Here is a 24157-nt window from a genome sequence, read left to right on the forward strand (position 1 = left end):
AATGCCAAGACTGGTGACAACTAGGGAGCCTTGTTCAGGAAGATCTCGAGCCCAGACAGCATAGCAAGATTCCCCCATTCTAAGTAGAAATATAGCTCTGTGGATAAAGCAAAGCCACCAAGCCCGACAACCTAAGTTCAAATCCCCAGGACCCACACAATGAAAAGAGAAAACCGGTTCCATTGATTGCCACATTTGTGCTGTGGCATGTGCCCCCCCCCCAAAATAATAACAATAACAATAATAAATATATTAAATTACAAAATTTGCAAATATAAAAAAAGACAATGATGGGTTAAGATTTGTGCCAGTTCAGCCTGAGACGCTCCTGAATCTTTATTAATTGTTCCCTCCTTGTTTTACAAAGCCAATCTCTAGCGTAGGTGCTACTGTTTATCAGTGGATAATTTTTCAGAATGAATTCGAATTTGTCAGCATCGATACATCATACCAGGAGTTAGAGCTAAGTGATAGAGTGCCTGCCTGGCATTCGCAAGGTGCTGGGCTTGATCCTCATACTAAAAATAGATATTTGATGCATCTTGTTAGTTCATTAGCAGAAGCTCAGCCCAGTTAGTGTTCGGGGCTGAACAACCAGCCTCTATCAAACAGGCAGAATAAATAAACCCCTGTACCTCTGAGAACCTCTTCATAGGAGCTGCTGGGTTTGCATACTGCAGTCAATAGCTCAGGCCGTTTTCTGTTTGCCTGTTGATATTAGCGCTTCCTGGATGTGTTTGACATTTTACTTGGCTTCGAAAGGACTTTCCTGCCCCCTGCGTTTTCTTCCCTCAAGCTGCCTTGAGCTAATTAACCTATTCCCTAGCTGGCTGGGCCCACTACTGTATGCAAATGCTCTCATTTCCGATTCTGACACATCACTCTTGCTTGCACGACCCTAATGAAATCCTGGGGCGTTTTATGGAGCAGTGCACCTGTGCTGCCAGCAGAGGCCGCATGAACAGTTCTCTGAGTAGACCTCAGCGATGATTATGTTCCCTAGCCTGCTGTTATAAGAAAGTGGGAACCAGGCTGGAAAGATAGCTCCATAGTTAAGAGCACTGGTGACTCTTTGCAGAGGACCCGTGTTTCAGACAGCAAAAAAGTAGCAACATTTTTGGTACGTTGGGGTTTGATTTTATGCTGTCCTTGCAATGGATTTATAAACACTGGGTGTAAACAATGCTCTGTGTTCTTAATAGGAGAGAGTACTGTACTTGGAATTCTCTTGAGACTTAGAGTGAGCAGAATTATTTTGGGCTGCTACTGTTGAGTTGGGGTACATGGGTGTGTGTATGGGAGGCACTGTTAGGAAAGGGGACACCACTATAGGTTGAGTGCAGCCCGGACACCAGATGAAATCTTAAGAATATTGGTTCTGGCAACTGGAGATGGAGAAATAGCCTGAAGACCCATCAGGCATCTCTATTCCCAATCTGTGTCTTCCCAAAGCTGGGCTCTTGGGATCTCATTTGACTGAGATAAAGTTTCTCAGGTGATAAGGAACAGCACCAATCATTTTGCGGAAGAAATTTACAAAATGCATCCTCTACCAAAACACAGGCAGAGTGCCATAAACCTGTGATCCCAGGCCTCAGGAGACTGAGACAAGAACATCGTGAATTCAAGGCCAGCCTCCATTACACAGCCAATTTGAGGCCAGCCAGAGCAACAAGAGACCATGTCTGAAAAAAAAAAGAAAGAAAGAAAAAAAGAAAAATTATCTACCCTCCAAAAGGAAAAGGAAGGGATGGAAGAGGAAAGAAGGTGTGAGGTGTGGAGTAATGTTTGAATTGCCTACTCCATTTTATTAAGAAAGTACATCTCAGCTGGAGAGATGACTCAGTGGAGGGGGTGGGGGGAGCAGTGGCTGCTCTTCCAGAAGACCTGGGTTCAATTCCAAGTACCCAAATGGTGGCTCACAACTGTCTGTAATTTCAGTTCCAGGGAATCCAACACCCTTACACAGATGCACATGTAGGCAAACACCAATGCAAATAAATAAGTCTTTTTTTAAAAAATAAAAAGAAAGAAAGGGAAAGTACATCTGGGTAAGAGATGGCTGGTGGTCAAGAGTACTGTTCTTGTAAGAGGCCCAGGTCAGGTCCCAGGACCCACAGGGTGGTTTACAACAGCCCATAACTCCAGTGCCAGGAGATCCAATGCCATCTTCTGGCCTCTGTGGGTACTGGCACATACGTACATAAACTCCCACAGGCACGCGAGCATGCACACACACACACACACACACACACACACACACAAATAAATTATAAGCAAACAAATGTTTAAGAAAAGTTCACCTTAAACTTACTTATATCTTGATTCTTATTAGTTCATTTGCCTAGCTAATATTTTATCTATTTTAACAGTTGGGCTATCAATCACCCAAGGTCCCCTTTTAATCTTGTTGGTAATATTGTTTTTTGGTTGGTGAGTGGGTTGACTGGTTGGTTGGTTTGGCTTGATGGGGTTTCCCCCACAGAGCTGATGTTTCGCTTTTCTTCTTCCCCTCTTCTGTCTTTCCTGTCCCTATTCCCCCACCCACCCTGCACCCCCACTCCTGGTCCGTTCCCCTTCTCAGAATCCGGAGCTGCTACTGCCAGCCGAGCGAACCCACGGGGAGATGATTCCTCATGAAGGGCCTGGATCTCCTACAGAAATCCCATGCGACTCTCTGTTTATCAGACTGAAATCTGAGCCAGCCAGCCAGTGAAACAGCCACCGTGGAGGGGGGACGGCGAAAAATGAAATCCAACCAAGAGCGGAGCAATGAATGCCTGCCTCCCAAGAAACGTGAGATCCCCGCCACCAGCCGGCCCTCTGAGGAGAAGGCTACCGCTCTACCCAGCGACAACCACTGCGTGGAGGGTGTGGCATGGCTCCCCAGCACCCCTGGCAGCCGCGGCCACGGGGGTGGGCGGCATGGGCCAGCAGGGACTTCCGGGGAGCTTGGTTTACAAGGAATGGGTTTACATAAAGCACTGTCCGCAGGGTTGGACTACTCCCCACCCAGTGCCCCCAGGTCAGTCCCCACAGCCACCACGCTGCCCACGGTGTACCCGCCTCCTCAATCGGGGACCCCCGTGTCTCCCGTGCAGTACGCCCACCTGTCACACACCTTCCAGTTCATTGGCTCCTCCCAATACAGTGGGCCCTATGCTGGCTTTATCCCTTCCCAGTTAATCTCCCCGTCGGGCAACCCGGTCACCAGTTCAGTGGCCTCAGCTGCAGGGGCCACCACTCCATCACAGCGCTCCCAGCTGGAGGCCTATTCCACCCTGCTGGCCAACATGGGCAGTCTGAGCCAGGCACCAGGACATAAGGTTGAGCCCCCACCACAGCAGCACCTCAGCAGGGCTGCTGCGGGGCTGGTCACCCCGGGGTCCCCTCCACCCACCCAGCAGAACCAGTACATTCACATTTCCAGCTCTCCGCAGAGCTCTGGGCGGGCAGCATCTCCTCCCCCGATCCCGGTCCACCTCCATCCCCATCAGACGATGATCCCGCACACGCTCACGCTGGGGCCCTCGTCCCAGGTGGTCGTGCAGTACAGCGACGCTGGAGGCCACTTTGTTCCTAGAGAGTCCACCAAAAAAGCAGAAAGCAGCAGGTTGCAGCAGGCTATGCAGGCCAAGGAGGTCCTGAATGGGGAGATGGAGAAGAGTCGGAGGTATGGGGCACCATCCTCTGTGGAGCTGAGCCTGGGCAAGGCAAGTGGCAAGTCAGTGCCTCATCCCTATGAGTCCCGGCACGTGGTGGTCCACCCGAGCCCATCAGACTACAGCAGTCGTGATACCTCTGGGGTCCGTGGATCTGTGATGGTCCTGCCCAACAGCAACACCCCCTCAGCCGACCTGGAGACGCAGCAGGCCGCACATCGAGAGGCCTCTCCATCCACCCTCAACGACAAGAGCGGCCTGCATTTAGGGAAGGCCAGCCACAGGTCCTATGCACTGTCCCCCCACACGGTCATTCAGACCACACACAGTGCATCAGAGCCTCTCCCGGTGGGCCTACCAGCCACAGCCTTCTATGCTGGGACTCAACCTCCTGTCATCGGCTACCTGAGTGGCCAGCAGCAAGCAATTACCTATGCCGGCAGCCTGCCTCAGCACCTGGTGATCCCAGGCACCCAGCCTCTGCTCATCCCAGTGGGCAGCCCTGACATGGACACACCTGGGGCAGCCTCGGCCATAGTCACATCATCGCCCCAGTTTGCTGCAGTGCCTCACACGTTCGTCACCACCGCCCTGCCCAAGAGTGAGAACTTCAACCCCGAGGCTCTGGTTACCCAGGCTGCCTACCCAGCCATGGTGCAGGCCCAGATACATCTGCCGGTGGTGCAGTCGGTGGCGTCCCCTGCCACAGCGCCACCCACACTGCCGCCATATTTCATGAAAGGCTCGATCATCCAACTGGCCAATGGGGAGCTGAAAAAGGTGGAGGACCTGAAGACGGAGGACTTCATCCAGAGTGCAGAGATTAGCAATGACCTCAAGATCGACTCCAGCACAGTAGAGAGGATTGAGGATAGTCACAGTCCCGGTGTGGCCGTGATACAATTTGCTGTTGGTGAACATCGAGCCCAGGTAACCCTCACCCAGGGTCATAGAGGTGGGGGCCCCTACCCCCCGGTTCTGTCATCTCCTGGCAAGGTGGTTGCTTTTCACAGGTAGGGTTCCCATTGGTACCTGGTACATGGCTATAGGCAGCCATGCTGGAGCCCTCTGGAGAGAGGCAGACCCCACAGAGCTGAAGAAGAGCTTCCTGAAGAGAGAACCACCTCAGATAGTGTGATGGGTCCTGAGGACAGCATGGGGCGGGGGTCTGGTCATTGGGGTTTTAGGGGGTGGGGTAGTTTAATATACCATGTGAGCTAGACAGTGTGCCAGAAGTCACAAAGTAGGAAACCACAGATACCCAGTGTCCTCACCTCCACAGTAGCTAAAGGTGCCTGGGAGCTTCTGGTCCTCCTGCCTCTGTCTCCAGAGTTTGGGGGTTACAGGCATATGCCACTGTGCGCAGTTTAATTCGGTACTGAAAATTCAACCCGGGGCCTCATGCCTGGTAGGCAAGGACTCTACCCATTGAGCTACGTCTCAGCCTTCTTTCCAGACTCTGACATCATCTTCCAGCGTTTAATCCAGGGCCTATTTATACGTAACGGCAGTTTTACTGACCACATGGCTGGGAGGTCAGCCAGGCTTGTCTCTGTCTAGGCACAGCCCCTGACAAACCAGATGTGGAATCTGGCTCAAGGTCACGGGCCCTGCTTCCCTGAAACCCTTCAACCTAGCATGGTCTTTGTGGATAGAGACCACAGTCGTTCAGTATTTGGTAAGAGCCAAGAAAGTTTTCCAGAAAGTTCTGATTCTGAGAAGATAATAGCATGCTTATTTAAAGTGTTATATGTGCTGTTGCTCACTTCCAACGTGAAGTGATGCCAGCAGAAAGGACTCTCGGGCCCTAGGCGAACCATGTAAATAGACCAAAATGTGTTCTTCCTCATAGTTTCAGCCCTTAGAAGGTGATTATGACAAGTGGAATCAGGCAAAATACTGGTTTACTTGTTTCATTGTTGGTCATTGAACCCGGAGCCTCACACATGCTAGGTAGTCACTCGACCACTGACCTCTATATTCCTAGCCCAGTTTTGAAAATGATACTCTCTTCTGAGCAGCATCTTTCAGCTAGAGAATAAATTCAGCCACTGTAATCCAGGGATTGTACATCCAGGACCAAACACACCAACAAACCCAAAATGTAAGCCCACAACCCTCCCCAGTCTGGAGGGGCAACAGTCTCTGTGTGTTTGCTCCTACTCAGAACTCTGCAAAATTAATGTACAAGCTGTGAAGAGACTGGCTTCCCTGTGAGGTCAGACCCTGCTCTCTCTCCTCCCCACAGCCTGACAGCAGAGGTTCTAGCCACAAGACAAAGCAGACAAAACATTCGCTTTTCTCCTGGGGTGAAAAGGGCTATTGCAAAGCCAGACAAGAGGCCTGAAGTCTGCAGAAGAAACTGCTTGGGTTTCAGGCCATTGAAATAAAAGTGCAAGGCTCAGACCCAACCAGTGATTTGTGGCTTTATTCTAGAAGCCTACCAGCCTATCAGAGACAGGCTGACGTCATCGCAGAGGCAGGGCTCCACAAGCAATGCTGGCTGGCAAGCACAAGGGACAGGTTTTGAATCACAGAGTCAGAGGGAGGGGAAGAGAGCAGGGGAACCTGGTAAGGGAGTGAGAAGGGCAGCAGACTTAATTGAGCTTACAAGGGCTGCCTTCCCTCTCGGGTAGCTCTCAAAGGACCTTTCTCCCTAGCCTGAGCAGATGCCCAGGTCTCTGCAACTGGTTAGACAGAGCTACACAGGGACCCACAGAGAAATGTAGAAGTTAACAAATTGTTGGATTTGGAAAGCAAAATCACAGATCCAGTTAGGGAACTTGTGGGGGAAAAGATGGTTTTTGCTAGGATAGATTTAGTTTAGTGACCCTGGGCATAAATCCTTCAAGCCACAAGAATGCTGGCTTCAGACAACCTTCATGGTCCTTCCCAGAGAACACTGAGGGGTAGGGGAGAGAGCTAGAAGTCCAGCTGTGCATTTGTGCAAACCAAGTTACTTTTCCTACTCCCCTCCACCCCCAGCTGATATTCTCTCTTCTCTAAAATAGGCTAGCCTAATGATGCTGCGTAAGGACAGTCTTAGAGCTTGTAGGCTTTGTTTTTGTTTTTTCAGTAGTGTGTGTGTATGTCTATGGGTTGTGTATATGAGTGTCTATGATATATGTATATGTGTGCATGTTTGTCTTTGGGATATATATGTGTGTGTATGATGTATGTGTTATGTATATGTGTGCATGTGTGTGTGTGTGTGTGTTGGATTCTAGTTCCTGTTCTAAAGCTTTCTTTACCTTTTCACCCTCCTCGGCTATTTTTGTTTGTTTGTTTGTTTTTGTTTTAAGCCTTTACTTTTCTATATTCCAGAACAAACTTGATTGTTCTTATTTGGTTCAGTAACCAAAAGTCAAAAGTTTATTCAGGGAAGCTCTTACTGACTTCCAGCTAACCAGCACATGCATAGAGTAGGAACTGAGGCAGGGATCTGTGTTGGTGACTGTATGCGTGTTGCATATTTAAGTGTGTAGGTGCTAAGGCCCACAGACCCAATAAGGAGGCCAGAGGAGTATGTTGGGTGTCTACCTCTCCACCTCCCTGCCTTACTACCTTCAGATGGGGACTCTTACCTTTAGGGCAGGCTGGCTGGCCAGCAAGCCTCAGAAATCTGTCTGCTCTCCAATACTGGAGTTACAGGCACACACAGTCACCCTGGATTTTTATGTGAGTGCTGGGGACTCAAACTCAGGTCATGCTGTTTGCATGGCAAGTGCCCTCACCCACTAAGCCAGTCCCCAGGCCTTTGGTGACTATTTTAAGAAGGCTGAATCCTAACTGATCTTGTGGAAAGATGCCTCCAATGCTGTCTCTGTCTGATGTTCACATGAGGTAGCAGCTACCACTGCCTGGGGCAGCCTCCAGACAGCTCAGGACTCAAAAGGAACACATGGGGTTGTCGTATACTAGACTTTTCTGAGGGGCTTAAGGGGAAGAAAACTCACACTCTCTTAATGGTTTTCTTCAAACCTTTTCTTTGTTCTTCTTTTGCATTCTCTATTCCTTCTCTCATTCTTGATGTTTTCTTTCTAACTCTTTCGTTCTTGGTGTTTTTCTTCTAACCCATTTTAAGTCTTTCTAACGCTATCTCTATTCTTTCCCTTGCAGCTTATATACTTCTTATCTTTCAGGCAATATAAAAACCACAATGTGGTTACATTCTGTTTTTCAAGTGAATGATTACAATGAATACAAAACAAACAGTAAAATAAAAACAGAATATTTTCCATATCCCTTATATGATTGAACATTTTTACAGGTGAAAAATTATTCCCAAAAACCCACATACATTCATAACCGAACAACTTGTTATAGATTAACCGTGTGGGCAAACAAGGTGCTCTTCTCAGTTAGGTCTTTTATTGGTGGGCTGCATTTTGCAGTTACAAAGAAAGGGCCAATTAATTACTTTATTACTTATCTTGAAAGGTAATCTTATAAGGAATCTTAAAAAAATCACAAACCTAAACTTTTATATATGAAAAAGAAACAGTCAATTCTACTTTAAACCTTTAAACCTTTAGGATCTATAACCCACACATCAAAAGTTTTTTATATCAGGAGATTGAGGGCAGGAATAGGTACAAGAAATTAATCACCATCTTTGATCAAAAACCAATCCTAGCAAGGAAACTATGTCAGCTAGTAACAGTTGGGCTGTTTTTTTTTTTTTAACTCAGCTATGTGTCCTTATGAACTTTAAATTGCTTTCTAGGATTTTTCATCTTAAAACTATTATCAAACCTGAAGTTATTGTAAGGCCTTGTTTTGGCTAAGGTGCACACCGAAGCCTGTGACTGCATCTTTCAGCTCCAAGAGCATTAGAGCCAGCCTGTCTCCTGGGACTCAACTGTTTTCCTTAACCATTAACTTGAGCTATGGATTATACAGCTCCTTAGGTGAAACCCATAGACCCTCCTGCTGTGTGCCATTTCCCTGTATTTATTCTTATTCATGAAAACTCTATATAAGCTAACATTATTATTATTATTATCAATTAGACAATACAGCTTAGGGAGGAAACATCTTTATAATCGCAGGTAAAAATGCCCAGTAGAATGGGGTGTTTCCAGGAAATAAACACACCAAATTACAGGTACCCATTTAACACCATGCCAGATACCTGAGAAAGATCACAGCAGCAGCAAGCATGTAAAGACAGAAAAGAAGCAAAAGGCATTCTGGGGTCTGGGGTCTCGGAGATTGCCTAACCGAGATTAACCCATCAGAGACCCTCCTCCTGGTGGGCTGACACCTTGAACTTCAGTTGCTGCCTGCTGCTCCTCTGACAGGGCCACCGGCGAGTAGGACAGAAGGAAAATCCTATTCTTGTGCATCACCCACCATCTCTGTGGTTTTGTGTGCCCTGCACTGTTCTGCCCTTGGAGAGGGAGGAATTATGAGGAAAGCTATAAGCGTTGCTACCTCTCGCCGTGTTTGCTGAGGGAAGCAAGCCTCTTTCCTCTTTTAGGATGGGTAGCACATCCCGCAAAGGCAGGGACAGGGTTACTGCTCCAGCTGTGCTTTGGTTCAGCCTGGGAGGCCCACTGGACAACAGTTGTTTTCTTTGGGTTCACTCCCAAATGTAACCCACTCACTGTTCTTCAAGTATGAAGCCGTAAGCCTTGGACATGTCTCAACTGTGAGATGCAGAGTAACGCATGGTCTTAGAAAAGGAAAGGAACATTATGGCATGGTTGGTTAGGAAGCAGGTTATCCACTGGGAAAATGCGTTAACAAGCACCTCAAGTAAAAAAGACTCAGTCTGACCCCACCCTCCACCATCTAGCCTGGTGGCCTGTGGCACAGTGTTCTCTGGGTTGTAGGCGACTTTAACCCTGAGAAGGAGGAGGTTTGCTTACGAAAAGAAAATGCAGCCTCATATGCTCTAAACAGGAATGGATGGAAAGAAAGGCCATCTCCCCAACCCCAGTCAGAAAGCTGACTTCTCAGTGGGCACAGCAAGGCACCCTGAGCCTGCCTTGGTGTCTGCTCCCGAGCAGAGGCAGTCCATCATTCCCACTTCTGCTAGGCAGTCTCAATAGACACAAGCTAACCTGTATGGGCATCCACCCATCAGTAGAAGCTGGACATGAGCGAGGAGTGGGGGCCCACCCCTCCACATCAGCTTGAGCACCCATATAGGGCCTGTGAGAAGCTGTCAGCAGTGTCACTACTGGAAGTGACACCACACAAGAGTCCCCCAGTGTGTTCCTTTGACTTCTGTCCTGCAGTGTCCCATTGGGAAAGCAGCCTGCCGGTCTCTGTCCCATGCTCCTAGATGGCAGCGTTTCTCAGGAGTACCCAGGATGTGCTCAGCGGCGCCTTCATAGAGTGTTCTGTCCATAAAGTGCTCTAGCCTGCCACTTCCCTCTGGCCTTTGCTCTCCTCGATGCTAAGCTCCATGTTATTAGAGCCATCTGTCACTTCCCAGGTCCTCCTGAACTGACTGCTTTCCTTGCTTCCTTGGCAGCTGGCTCCTTAATATTCACTGCTGTTTTCTTCTCCCAGTTTGAGTTGTACATGTTCCTATGGCGGGCTACGCTGCTGTGCTCACTGTGTGTGCCCGATGGCTTTTCTTCCACTCTTTCTCAGTTTGGCTGCTGTGAACTGTGAGTCACTGGCAGCACTGTCTTAGTGAATTAACTGGATCCTAAAAATAGTCCAGGCTCTCCTGCAAGCAGCAAATAAGACCGAATAGCCAGTCCCTTAACTACTCAACCATATCTACTGTTCAGTCTGATAGAAAAAAAAAATTTATCAAAGTATCGATGCTCAGTGGCCCGAGTGAAGGCCATGCGCCAGCTAGGTCTATGGACCAGTTGTAGATAGGCAATATCTCACTGCTCAGTTCTGATATCAGCAGGCTTCATAGCAAGACCCATCTCAAAAACAAAAGAGAGGAAATCTGTAGCTCTTCAACCTTTATGGGATATAAGTGTCCTCTATTTGGTCTTATTCTTGATAAGAGGTTGCTTTAGACCACAGTTATTATGGCTTGGCTTTATTTCATTTTGTCTTAAGGAGTCATCAAGATTGTCCTTGAACTCTGGACAGTCCCCCTGCCTCGGACTCCTGAGTGCCAAGACTTTATTGTGTAAAGTGTTTCTATTTAGAGACTGGAAGATAGCACAGTCAAGCACACCTGAACTTGATCCCTAGTAAGTCAAGTGTGGTAAAACATACTTTTCACGCTTTCTTTGTTGTTACAACCTTGTAATGAGGATGGGTGAGATGGCACTTAACACCCAGCCTGGCACAGTGAGGTCAACCCCCATAATTCACAGGGTAAGAGGAGAGAACCAACTCCCCCAAGTTGTTCTCTGACTTCTGCACATTAAGCACCACAAATACACATACACATGATAGATAGATAGGTAGATAGATAGATAGATAGTTGTAAAAGTAAATTTGGCATTTTATTTATTTTAATTATGTGTATATGTGTGTGTCTTATATATGAGTTTATACATGTGAATGCAATAGCCATAGAAGCCAGAAGGAGGATTGACTGTCCCTGGAACTAACGTTATAGCTGCTAAGTAGCCACCTGGCATGGGTGCTGGGAATCGAACTCAGGCCCTCTGGAAGAACAATACATGCTCTTAACCTTTGAGCCATATTTCTAGGCCCCAATTAAACACACACACACACACACACACACACACACACACACCCTTGCACTGTGTGCTAAATTTATTGCAACTGAGCCTGTATGAGCAGGTCATTGTTGACTATTGCCACAATTCACACTGTACCTTCTGTGAGTTCTACTAAATGCATGTTGGCCCTGTAGCCAGCATTCCAGTACCATCCAGAAGAGATTAACCCCTCTAAAAATCCTTTATACATTACCTGTTTACCCATATCCTACTGTCACATCTCAGAGCACTAAGAACCACCAGTCTTTACTGTCCCTAGTTTTGTCCCTATCCAGAGTGGCCCACAGTTGGGATCATGCAGGATGCTGCCTGTCAGACTGGCTTCTTTCTCTTAGCAACGTGCCTCTGAGGTTTTCCTCCGTGCATTTCTGAAGCTTTGACCACTCTTGTTTTTTGTTTCAGTGCTAAACATGATACCTATGGTTGTTCTGGTAGCTTGTTTTGTTTTTTGAAGTATGGCATCATGGTGTAGTCTAGGCTGTGAGGCTCCTGCTGCAGTTTCACAATAGCGAGAACTGCATGTGTGGGCTACCAAAATAGATTGATATTCTCTCTCTCTCTCTCTCTCTCTCTCTCTCTCTCTCTCTCTCTCTCTCTCTGTGTGTGTGTGTGTGTGTGTGTGTGTGTGTGTGTGTATTTGTATTCACATGTGTCTGTCTGTCTTTACTAAGAATTGAATTCAGGGCCTGATACATGCTCAGCAAGCTACCTTGGTGACTTGGTGACTCTATCACCAAACTTCCTCTCCAGGCTATAATGTTAAGACATATGGGGTAGAAACTGTGTAAGCAGTGCAGAATGCTTCAGCACTAGCTGCGTGTCCATCTTGACCAACCACGAGCCTCCTAATGGGGCCTTCCCTTTGGAGAGTTCTGGGAGCCGTGCCCTGATCTGTCTGTGGTTTAGGGTTTATGTTTGAAGGTATCCGAATGCGAGGCTGTGGGTTTCCTGAGCAACCCTAAATTGCTTTCGCCCAAGGCTAAGTCGCGTGACTAGATGCTTTAAATAGAACGTTCACAGATCCTTTCGCACTTCACCAAAGAGCTGGATGATTTTTATTAGTGATTTTCAAAAACTGAAATTAGTAGCTCCCTCTCTGCCCCTTCATCGGCAGAACTGTGGAGTTCTCTGGTTTACTTCCCGTTGGGAACATAGTCCTGCAAATCCTTCCCCGAGGAAAAGAGCAGACTGAACCCACCGGTGAAAAAGAATCTATAATTTCACTTCACAAGCAATCAGGAGTTCCCAGCACAGTAATCTGACCCCCAAACAAGACCTCCTTTACTAAAATGCAGCTTCTGAGAAACGCAATGGCTTCTAGCTCCAGGCAGAAGCTGTATTTAAGAGATAGTGCTAACTTGGGGCGAGGGAGGAACGCTTGGCAAAGCAGAAGCCTTTCACAGTTGTAAAAGCAGGGAGTCTCGGGAAGGAAGGAGAGGCACACTTAAACAACAGACGTTTTGTTTTCCTTCTGCCCGGCTTTTGGTGAGATGTCCATATGTGTTTGTATGGATGCAGCACTAATCTAAGATTGAAATATGCAATCAAACAGCCTAACTATATAGTGTGCATCGTGTTTAGATACGGCAGTTGTTGACTAAGTTGTTACGGGAATTTTATGTTGTTTTTCACATAGCAGAGCTAAATGTAATGTTAAAAGCTAGTCCTTAGCTGCAATATGAAGGTGGCACATGACTATGAACCTGGAAGTGAGGCCTTATTGCTTCCATGTCTGGCTTGTAGGTATTCCCTACAAGGGACTCACTGTATTTAGGGGCTTAATCAAGACCATCATGCAAACTGTTTGGCTCCCTGATACTATGGAGAAGGAAAGCAGGATGGGAATTAAAGCATAATCCCATGAAGTTATAGCCAGTTCAGCAGCTCGCAGGAGAGCTCTGAGAGGAACAGCTATGGCCTAGTTCACAAAGATGCCAATGGGGCAGACGTAGACCCTGAAGGAAGGACCACTGTGATTTAAAATAAATTTTAAAAGTAAATTTTGTTCGTTGTCTTACACAGTGCTTTCTCTTGGCCACCTCTTCTACTGCAGTGTTTTCCATTAGAAGACAGGAATCTCTTCAAAAGTTTCCTAGACTCTAGGAATAGCGGCAGGAGTGTGGGGGAACAAGTGACAGACTCTAAAAGTAAGGTACGAAAAGGGTGCATCAAAATGTAAGTGTCTGTAGGAAGGAAGCTAGGGATGGGTGGCCACTGTAAGGCACAGAATGTCGGCGAGGTGCTGTCTGAGGAGATGGGCAGGCAGCAAGTCAAAAAGAACCCCAAATGTAGGGAGTGCAGTGCACAGACTAGGCAGGACGCATGTGTCTTTGGAGTTAAAGAAACACACACACACACAAAAGGCAAGGTTGCTTTGCGAAGGTGAGAAGTGGTGGCAGGTGAGTCCTGTGGGGCTGGTTCTGGTGACATTTTTCTCCAAGTGACATGCTGGGCTTGGCCAAAACTCAGGCGGTGAGCGTCATGAGAAGTTACCTAGGTGTTTGAAAGGAGGATGTGGTAGTTTATCTGTGATTTGGATGTGGGTAGGACAAGATGATGAAGAAGACTGTGATTTCCAGGGATCTGAGCTGAACAACTTGAAGAGAGGGATGGGGAGGGAACAAGGGAGGCAGCAGCAGAAAGTGTTTCTCTCATAATTGAGGTTGAGTTGCTGATGGGACACCCAAATGGCTGTATGTTCAGATAATGGAGTAGCCAGTATCTAGCCTATAAGCTCCTGAGAAGATGCCTGTATCCCAGAAAACGAGGACCTCTGCTTTATACAAGTCACCTTTGACAGTCTCTCACACTTAGTACACGCTCACTGCTCTAACGGGAATGTTAAGTCACCTCTTTACCATATGGTAATGTCACTGCTCATGTAGGGCGAGATCAGGAGGCAGAGAGGAAAGGGAATGTTGAGTGTGGGGACGGGGTCTGGTCTAAAACCTAGATTCACTCTCAATTCCATTGGCTAATTGCTATACTATAAGGAAAATGATTTTACTACTTACAAAATTAAAAGCTGAAATGCTGCTGCTCATCTCGTTAGTATGTTATAAGCACAAAAGAATACTTTTGCCAAGTCGGAGCATTTGACAAATAATAGGCACAAGACCACGCCCTCCTCGTGGAGCTCATTAGCATCTTAGTCTGACCAGTATTTAGCATGAATACAGCTGGGCTTCCAAGGCTCCTGCGAGTCTTATAATTGAACTCTTCAGTGGGTATTTTGTCATGGCTGTGGGTCGGGAATTGTTTAACAGACCCTCTACAGAGCAGGTATTTAGTAAAATATTTTCAGTGATAAATGGACTTTACACTTGTCTGCCCAGGTCTGAGTACGCTGAGTTCAACTGCTGCAGCGGTTAGCACCCCTGTTTCAGGCTACGGCTGTAGGCGTGAGAGGCTGGTATATAGAAACTTATTTTTCGTTCTCATCCGGCCCTTGTGTGTTTATGTTAAATAAAACACTCACTGCGGCCTAGGGAGATGGCTCAGTTGGTAAAGTACTTTCCATGCAAGCACGAGGACTTGAGTGTGATCCCTGGGCCCATATGAGTATGGAAGGCTGCACCTGCCATCCCAGGACTGACAGAGGCCGGGAGGCAGAAATAGGTTCCTCAAGGCTTGCTGATGCGCTCCAGGCCATTGAGAGACCCCGTCTCAAAAGAACAAAACCAAACCAAAGGTGGACAGCTACAATCACAACATCCTGTCTAGAAGCTAGCATTTCCCAGCGGTCCTCCTGGACTCTGGCTCTGACATTCTTTCCTCCTCCGCCATGATGTGTCCTGAACATTGGGAAGTGGAGCTTAACATAGACTAAGGCTGACCGCTCAGTCCCTTGCTCTCAGCACTTTGACCTTTTTGTTGTTGGTAGTGGCTGCTGTGGTAGGAGGAATCACCGAGGGTGTGGCCACTGGTGAGTCTCCTATGTGTAGGGGATGTGCAGCACAGAAAGGGGATGCTACATAGTCTTAGTGGGTTATAGATTTTAAAAAGACATAAAGTTTGAAAAGAGATTAGAAGGGGAAAATGGGGAGTAGTGTGTGTGTGCGTGTGTGTGTGTGTGTGTGTGTGTGATTTTTAAAAGAGAACTTAAAGCATCGAAAAGGGAAAGAAAAAGTGAGTGTCTGAGGAACTCTGGCCTCTGTGCACATGCAGTGACACGCCTTCACACCAATGTGTGGGCGCATGCAAAACCCACACACGAACCATTTTCTAATATCTCCTTCCTTCTCTCTCCTTCCGCTTCTGTCTCCACAGGTCAGTGTTGAAGTTTTGGTAGAGTATCCTTTTTTTGTGTTTGGACAGGGCTGGTCGTCCTGCTGTCCTGAGCGAACCAGCCAGCTCTTCGATCTGCCGTGCTCCAAACTCTCCGTTGGGGATGTCTGCATCTCGCTCACCCTCAAGAACCTGAAGAACGGCTCTGTTAAAAAGGGCCAGCCTGTGGACCCTGCCAGCGTCCTGCTGAAGCACGCCAAGACGGACAGTCTGGCTGGCAGCAGACACAGATATGCAGAGCAAGAAAACGGAATCAACCAGGGAGGCACCCAGGTGCTCTCTGAGAATGGTGAACTGAAGTTTCCAGAAAAGATTGGATTGCCTGCAGCACCCTTCCTCACCAAAATAGAACCGAGCAAGCCCACAGCCACAAGGAAGAGGAGGTGGTCAGCCCCGGAGACCCGCAAACTGGAGAAGTCGGAGGACGAGCCACCTTTGACTCTTCCCAAGCCTTCGCTCATTCCTCAGGAGGTTAAAATCTGCATCGAAGGCCGATCTAATGTGGGCAAGTAGAGACCGTGCCGGCAGCGGAGGCCTGGGCCTCCCTTGCTGTCTGTATCCCAATTACTGTACTGTAGGCTAAATAACACAGTATTTACATGTTATCCTATTACTTTAGGTTTGTGTTCTAACCTTGTCATTAGAGTCACACAGGTGTGTCGCAGGAGACTGGTGCATTTGCCTTGTCTGCGAGTGTCTGTTGAGAGCTGGCGGGGTGAAGGGTGGTTAGAACCGTGGCCATGGAGCTCCCGGGCATCCTAGGTGGCCCTGAATGTGGCTTGATCGGCACCTGCCTTCTCCAGCAGCACAGAGCCAAGGGGCATCAGTTCTCACTGGTTTCAAGAGCAAATTCAGTGGGAAGTGACCTGCAAGGGTGTCTGGGTGTGCCCCTGTGAAAGGGGTGCGTGGGTGCCATGGCAGCGAGTGACGGTCTCTCTTTCTCTGCCTCCCTTTCCCATGCTTGCTCACTCTCGGCATGGGATTGGGGGACCTGGGTTTCCTACATGCAAAGTCATCCTCAGGAACCCAGCTTCAGGGCATCATGGGGAGGTGTCAGATGACAAATAGGAAATTAGTTTCAAAGAACGTGGTTCTCTCCAACATATTTTACAATAAAAAGCAACTTTTAATCCTATATATATATATATATAAATATTTCCCCCCATGGGGCCTGACTGCACTGAGATTTTTTTTTGAAGCAGCTGCCACAAGTGGGATTTCATTTCTGCTTTACCAGTCCAGTGACTCAGTGACGTCACCAGGTGTCATGGTGGGCAGGGAAGTCCTTCCTCAGGTCACCCCTGGTCAGGGGGGTGGCAGTGGGGCTGGGGGACAGAAGGAGTACCCCACACTGGTTTCTGTGCAGTGTTAGGAAAACCAATCAGGTTATTTGCATTGACTTTTGCTCCCAGAAAGGAAATGCGAGCTCCCCTCCAGAGAGAGCCAGGCAGCTCTCGGAGCTGAGCCGGGCAGCTTCTCTGTCTTTTAGGTCTAGTACTGTTTCTAGTTCATGACTATGGACAACTCCGGTGCCACTTTCTTTTTTTCTCAATCCCAGTGTGACGTGGAGAATTAGATCTGGAAGACGCACACCTGTTACTATTCTTCAGCTGTCAAAAGTGCTGTGTGCAGACTTTTCTTAACCAAACACCTTGGTCTGTCAGTCAGCGAGAGTACTGTATCTAACTTGAAACTCTTTGGCAAGAAAAGACAAACCTAAGTTGCTTTTGTTTTTTTTTTTTTTTCAACACTGTAACTACTTTTCAGCTCTGCAGGACTGCCCACGAGCCAGAAAAGCTCCCGTCTGGTGTAAAGGGATGAGTGTGAATATGACTGTGAATTATGAACTAGTACGTGACAGTAGATGACCACCAAGTACTACGGCAGGCACTTGTCACTTTGGTGTTGGAGAAAGAGCTAAAGGCACATGCAGAGTTGGCAGAGAAACTGGGAAAACACAGGGAGGAAAAGACACTCGTTTTTGTCCAGTGTTTTTAGGGTGAGCTCCTAAAGAACTTTGCGATTTGCACATCTTGAGATTTTAGTTTGTGTGATATTCCTGCAGTTTTTATCTAATAATGTTGTGGGAAAGGTTGGGGGGGTGTCGAATGAGCATAAATAAATGTAGCAAAATTACTTTCTAACCTGCCTAGACCCTAGGCCATTCTTAGAAGGTTCTGTTCCTTTCAGGGTCATTTTGTCACCTGCCACATCTGTCATGAGAAGCCAGGTCTGAGAGTTTTTTTTTTTCAGAATCACTGAGCGTTTCCCATATAGACATTTTATATATGTGAGCAAGTGGGTTTTTTGTTTATTTCTGGGGGAAAAGTGTTAATATTATTTTTCAGAATGACTTTTTTTTCTATTTGAAATCAAACCAAGATTTAATGTTTGGTACAAAAACCCAGAAAGGGTGTTTCATGAAGTCACAAGTTTTCATTCCCAGAGATCAAAATATCATTTGCAGGTTCTGAGTGTGTCTTATAAAGTGCTTTAAACCAAGTTTTATAAATAGAAGTTTTTAAATATTCTTACTTGGTTGCAACTAACCCAAGTAAGTACTTATTTGGCTTTTCTTTTAACCATTGAAAAACAAAAAGGACTTCTTCTAGTTCTCAAATTAGAAAAAAAAGAGACCTTTTCTCCCTTATACAACCCAAATGTTGGCTATCCAGTCTGCACTCACACAGAGGCTCTCATTGTGACTGATGGTTTTTTTTTTTTTTTTTTTTTTCTGGGATGTACCAAAAACCTTTGAGTAAGTTCAGAATAGCTGGCCTCTCCCTAAACTTCATTACCCTCCCAGCACCTAGCAGAGCTGGGTGGGCCCATTCTTGCAGTCACATTGCTTAGTTAGTGCTGTGATTTTTTTTTTTTAATGTTTCTTTTCAGAGACCTTGCTTAATCTTCCATATATTCTGCTCAGGGCACTTGCACTTATTAGGGTTTTTTTTTTTCCTTTTCTTTTTTATTGTTTGTCTTGTTTTAATCTTTGATGGTAAGAGGAATAGGAGGCCACCACAGGGGTGCTGTGTGGCACTAATTACAACAGCTCAGAAAACACATCACTTTCTGGCTTACTTCGGGTATTGAACTGACTGTATTCACTAAACCGACACTAAAATAGGTAAACTCACAGTTCAGAGCAATAGGAATATCATAACTTTTGTGGTTCTATTTCAGGTATAGGAACTTTAAAAATCATTGGTCCTTCTAAAGCATTTGTCCCGTTTCACTCTCTCATTCTCTTAGCATGTGCAATACTTTGTGTGCCAATAGTGAGCTATCTAGTTAAAGTTCATTCGCTTTGGGCTTTTTCCTTGTTCTGTGGGTCGACCTTCCTTCCCCTTGCTGACCAGAGAAACGCTGGAGGGAAGGAGCCAGGAGAGGCGAGCCTGCTCACTTTCCCTTAATGTGGATACAGAGTACTGGGGTAGGGGAGCTGTATCTGTCACCAGGACATAGTGCCATCCATCCAAGGAGACCAGAGGGAAGCGCACACTCGCTTGCTGAGAAGGCCCATCGCTCTGCACTCTGCGAAGGCCCTTCACTCTGTAGTGAAGCTGGAATGCGCCAAGGAGGCGGATGGTTCCTAGAACACACTCTGGAGCAGTGTGGGCTGCAATCAGCCCGCTTTTCAGTCTCTTCCAGGTCCTTGAGACTTTGCTCTCTGCCTTTGAGCGCCAACAACTTACTGCCTATGTGCAAATGTGCGTGTGTTCTGAGCTTGCCCACCGGTGGCTTTGGAGGGGACCACCTGGCAACCACAGCCACCATTTCCTTGTGACAGCTTTCTCCTCAAATAGGAAGAGCACTCAGAGGCAGGAGCCACCTCTGGTTTGCAGACACGGGTGGGGCCCGCCAGACTCCTGAAGCAGCTGCGGTCACCCTTCCGTGTAGGGAACACAGTCACGGCTGTGCCATCGGCATACAAGGATCAGCTACGCGCCTCTGTACCTGTCCTCTTGGCAATATTTTACCAACAGTTGTCTTTCATTCTCTCCTCCTGCTTTCCATTTTTTTTAAAAACAAATAACAGCAGGCCTTTTGCGTTTACAGTGGAACACACAATCACCAAGAAATGAGTCAGGGCGACAAGAAAACATAGTAATATTACTAATAAGAAACCAACAAACAAGAACCTCTCTTTATAGGGATTTCTAAATATATAAAATGACTGTTCCTTAGAATGTTTAACTTTAGAATTATTTCAGTTTGTCTGGGCCACCTTGGGGTCAGCAGGGGTGGGGTAGGGGTTGGAAAAAGAAGACCATGGATGCCACTTACCTCAAATCTTTTTAGAAGTGGAAATCCAAATTGCATTTTTTTGGGGGACGGGGCTTGCAGGATAGTTGTCTATGTTGGTCACATTTTGCTTTTCTCAATTCTTCCAGCTCAGTTTGGGATGGCCTGATTTTTTATGGTGGTGGCGGCAGCAGAACGTCCTTAACTCTGAATTCTGACCTTGTATGTTTTCTGTTAGGTGAGCTTGTTGGGTTCCTCCCCTCCTCCCCTTACCCCCACCAGGAAGTGGCAGTGTCCTTCCTGCTCCCCTGCAAGGAACTCTGCGGAACCTTTCACACCTCTTACTCAGGGATGGGGCTGGTGTGTGTGTGTGGAACACGGATGTGTTCAGCAACAGCACTTTGGACTGCTCTGGAGTAGGGTTGTACAATTTCAAGGAATGTTTGGATTTCCCCGCATCGTGTGGATTGCTCCTTGGCTACTGCACAGATTGCAATATAATGCTGCATGTCCAAGACGAACAGTAGCTCCTAGTGATCAGAAAATCCACTCTTTGCACATAGTTTGATCTTTACTGAAATACGTTGCCAAAATCTGTTTTTGTTGTAGCTTTGGGTTTTTCTTTTTCTTTTTTTTTTTAAGGAAACAATTGACAATACCCTTTAACATCTGTGACTACTAAGGAAACCTGTTTTGTAGATGCTTTTGAAGACACTAACACCTATTTCAGACATGGGTGAGGAGGCAGAGCTCTTGGGATAGAAAGCCAGACATTTTGAGCTGTGTTCGTTGGCATGGCAACTGTTTCCTGAGCCACAAGCCGCTCAACAAACTGGTCTGTTCTCTCCTGGAAACCCTCTGCCCTTCCAAAATTTCCTAGTCGGTCCCCTTGGACGTCAGGGGAATGCAGGGCCTTGGTCTCCAAGGCCCAATCCAGTTTCTTTGGTGGTTGAGATGAAAGGCAAGAGAATTATACTTTATTTTCTAAAAAGTGGAGCAAAGGCCTTTGCTTCCATGGTTGTGTTTTGAACCCAGAATTTCTGAAATAGAGAATTTAAAGACAAATGGAGTAATAACTATAGAGAATCTACTTTTTTATAAAGCACATGCATATGACCTGTTGTGTTGGGTTGGGTTCCTCCCTTTTCCATGGACAGTGCTGTGTTTCTGTTCCTATGGCAACTCCAAACAGTTTGCACATCTTCTACTCTGGAGCTGAGATTCCTCTCACATAGATGACCTCGCTTCAAACGTTACCTTACTTACTGATAGACTTTTTTTCTTGTAGCACTATACCTTGTGGGAAGTTTTTTCTTTTCTTTTCTTTCTTTAAAGTACACCTAATTTGAGCAGCCAAAGGGGGGTGGGGGATGGGAGATTTTTTTTTTTTTTTTGAGGCACTCACTTTGGGGAGTACATAATTTTTTTTAATTGCACAAAAGAAAAATGAATGTTGAGATGATTCATTCAGTGTTTGAAAGAGACAGATCTGTTGAAACCGTGAGTTTCATATTTTGTGTGTAAAAAAAAAGACAAAACAGAGGAGGGATGAAAGTTACATGTTTTGGGGTTTTATTTTTCTTGTATATAGGAATTTGTCGTCTTGATGATCCAATTTGTATGGTTATGGCCTGGAAGAATTTCGATGTCAGAGGCTCTTCAACTATACTATACCTATGCTTACTGTTCTGTTTTTGTTACATGCGGTTCTTGTGTGAAGAATGGGCAATTGTATTCCACTATTTGAGGATACTGTCCATTCCTAGGCCGGAAGTACTTCTCTAAGTTCCCTTCTTAAGCCATTGCAACTTCTTTTCTTTGGATGATGTCTGACATTTTCAGCACTTCCTGTTCCTATAAACCCAAAGAATATAATCCTGAACATGAAGTGTTTCTATAAGGGATCCTCCTTCCCAGTAAGACAGGACTCACATAGGGACAAAAAGAAAAAGAAAAGGAGCTTTCCTTCTGCCTCCCACCCCATGCCTCATTTACATGGGGGTAAAAACATCAATTCCAATTTGAATGCCTGGCTTTCATTTGGATGTTTCTCAAGCAGAGGCCAGAGGAAAGGCAGAGCGGTTTGTCAGAGTTAGATTCCTGTTCAACAGTTGAGCTGGGTGCTTCAAATCAGACAGTTTAGGGGGTAAACAGACCCTAGCTTTGATTCTTAAATTTGGGGTTGGGTCCCCTCCCGTACTGTGTAAGTTCTTGTAGCTGACATTCTCCTTGATAGAGGCAGAAGAGGGGACAGAGGCTTCAGCACTTTGCATCCCAACTCTTGCATACAGGAGCTTCGCCTGTATCCCCAATGCCATGAGTTTGGACATTAGGTAGCATCTACACAAATCAGTCTACAAGAGCTTCCCTAACACTGTTGAGCTGCGGAACACTTGGAGAATGCCATCCACTCAATGTTTTCTTGTTCCTTTGCTGTCTGGATGGGCAGTCTGCAGGCCTGTGTGGGAAGAAGCACTGTTTACAGTAACCCTTACCGAGATAATGCACTGTCCCCTAGACTACCCAGCTGAGGTGACACTGGCTTAGAACTGTTGTCTTGAAAGATCCGTGACCAAGACGGATGGTGCCTAGGTTTCTCTTGGTTCTTACCCACGCCACCTACTCTGAAGTTATTCTCTAGACCAAGAGTGGGATGAAATGTTGAGTCAGTAAGGCATAACCCTGGCAAGCCACCAGGGTCCTGGTCCTACCCTGTGACTACTGCCCCTCCCCCACCTGCACCCCTCAAGTGTAATCCTGGGTGGTGCTGACTGAAAGGGGTCGCAGCGGAGTCCTGTCAGTATTTGTGGTGGCCTTTCAATAAGACAGTCTTCATCTCTAACCAGTAGAGTCCTGGCCCTAAAGAACCTGAGATCTGAACCAGCGAAGGTTTTCACATCAGGTTCCCAAACCCTCCAATTTCCATTCATATGCCTCCCACAGGCCAAGGGGAAACAGACACCAAAACTTGGGCTGAGGGTACTACCATGTGGAGAACTAGGGAAAAAAAAAGTTTTTTGCACCTTATTGAAAAGAAACTTTTAAGTGCATACATAGTTAAGAGCTTTTATTGTGACAGGAGAACTTTTCCATATGCGTGCATACTCTCTGTAATTCCAGTGTAAAATGTTGTACTTGCACTAGCTTTTTTAAAACAAATATTAAAAAAAATGGAAGAATTCATATTCTATTTTCTAATCGTGGTGTGTCTATTTGTAGGATACACTCGAGTCTGTTTATTGAATTTTATGGTCCCTTTCTTTGATGGTGCTTGCAGGTTTTCTAGGTAGAAATTATTATTATAATAAAACAATGTTTGATTCAAAATTTGAACAAAATTGTTTTAAATAAATCGTCTGTATACCAGTACAAGTTTATTGTATAATACTCGTACTAATAATAAAATAACAGTGCCAATTGCAAACCTGGGTCTTTGTCTTCTCTTGGGTCCCTAACAAAAACCGTGGCTGAGAAAACTGTGTGGGTTCCTCCTCACTGCCCCTGCCCTGTCACCTCAGTTCACCCTGGGGAGACCGCAGTCATGTGAGGCGTGAATGTCCCTAATCTGCATCTCCTATCTGCTCACCATTCTAGGTTTTTCTTCTCAAATGACCGGCAGCTTTGCGCCTTCTGTGGCTTTATCAATGCAGGCTCTGCAGCTTTGCTCCAACTGGGAAGTGACCTGGAGTTGAGGAGTGTGTTTCCCCCAGGGTGCGTGCCTCATGGAAACCTACGGAGCAAGTCTTCCGGCACAAGAAGCCACTTCCATGGTTGTCTCGAGAAGACCGTGCACAGCTTGGTGTTGGGCTCGGTTTTGGAAAGATGTGGCTCAGCAGTTGCCTAGGCAAGTCATGCCTCCAGGATCAGCCATCCCCAGGTATGTCCTGTCCTGCTCCCATCCACACCCGTGCCTATGGACTTCTTCTGATTGAAATCTGGGCTCACACCGGGGAGAAAGAGAATGCCAGAAATAGGTCAGAGTTCTCACATGGCTGGGGAAGAATGGGAACTCTTTACTTAGACTTTCTTCTTGGTTCTATCTTTGACCTATCTAATTAGGACTCATCCCAGCAAACCAGGCCGCATAGCAGCATGTAGCCCCTGAAACAAGGATTTTGGGTTCTCCATACTGTATTTTAGTGTGTGGTGGTGGAGGGGGAACTTTCATGCCAGGAAGCCTCAAGGGACCAGACTAGAAGAGCTGTTCCTGGTGTACGGTGCGGGTTAGATAACGAGAGACTGCTTGTGGCTAAGAGAATGCAAAAGGCTGAATAGGAAAAACACACAGCT

The 24157-nt window shown here is 46.5% G+C and overlaps 1 protein-coding gene across 3 annotated transcripts in view; it reads left to right on the forward strand.

The window, feature by feature from the left end:
- The window catches only part of Atxn1 (ataxin 1), a 382090-nt gene extending 358805 nt beyond the window's left edge, over positions 1 to 23285 (forward strand). For all 3 annotated transcript variants that reach the window (XM_041632783.1, XM_041632784.1, XM_041632785.1), the window contains 2 exons: positions 2585 to 4592; positions 15605 to 23285. In XM_041632783.1, the coding sequence (XP_041488717.1) occupies positions 2748 to 4592; positions 15605 to 16135 (2376 nt within the window). In that variant the 5' untranslated portion in view covers positions 2585 to 2747 and the 3' untranslated portion in view covers positions 16136 to 23285. The remainder of the gene's footprint in view (positions 1 to 2584; positions 4593 to 15604) is intronic.
- The last annotated feature ends 872 nt before the right edge of the window (positions 23286 to 24157 follow it).

The sequence above is a fragment of the Microtus oregoni genome, unplaced genomic scaffold, assembly GCF_018167655.1.
Source record: "Microtus oregoni isolate MIOR12 unplaced genomic scaffold, Mior012 000042F_ref0000377, whole genome shotgun sequence".
Classification (NCBI taxonomy): domain Eukaryota; kingdom Metazoa; phylum Chordata; class Mammalia; order Rodentia; family Cricetidae; genus Microtus; species Microtus oregoni.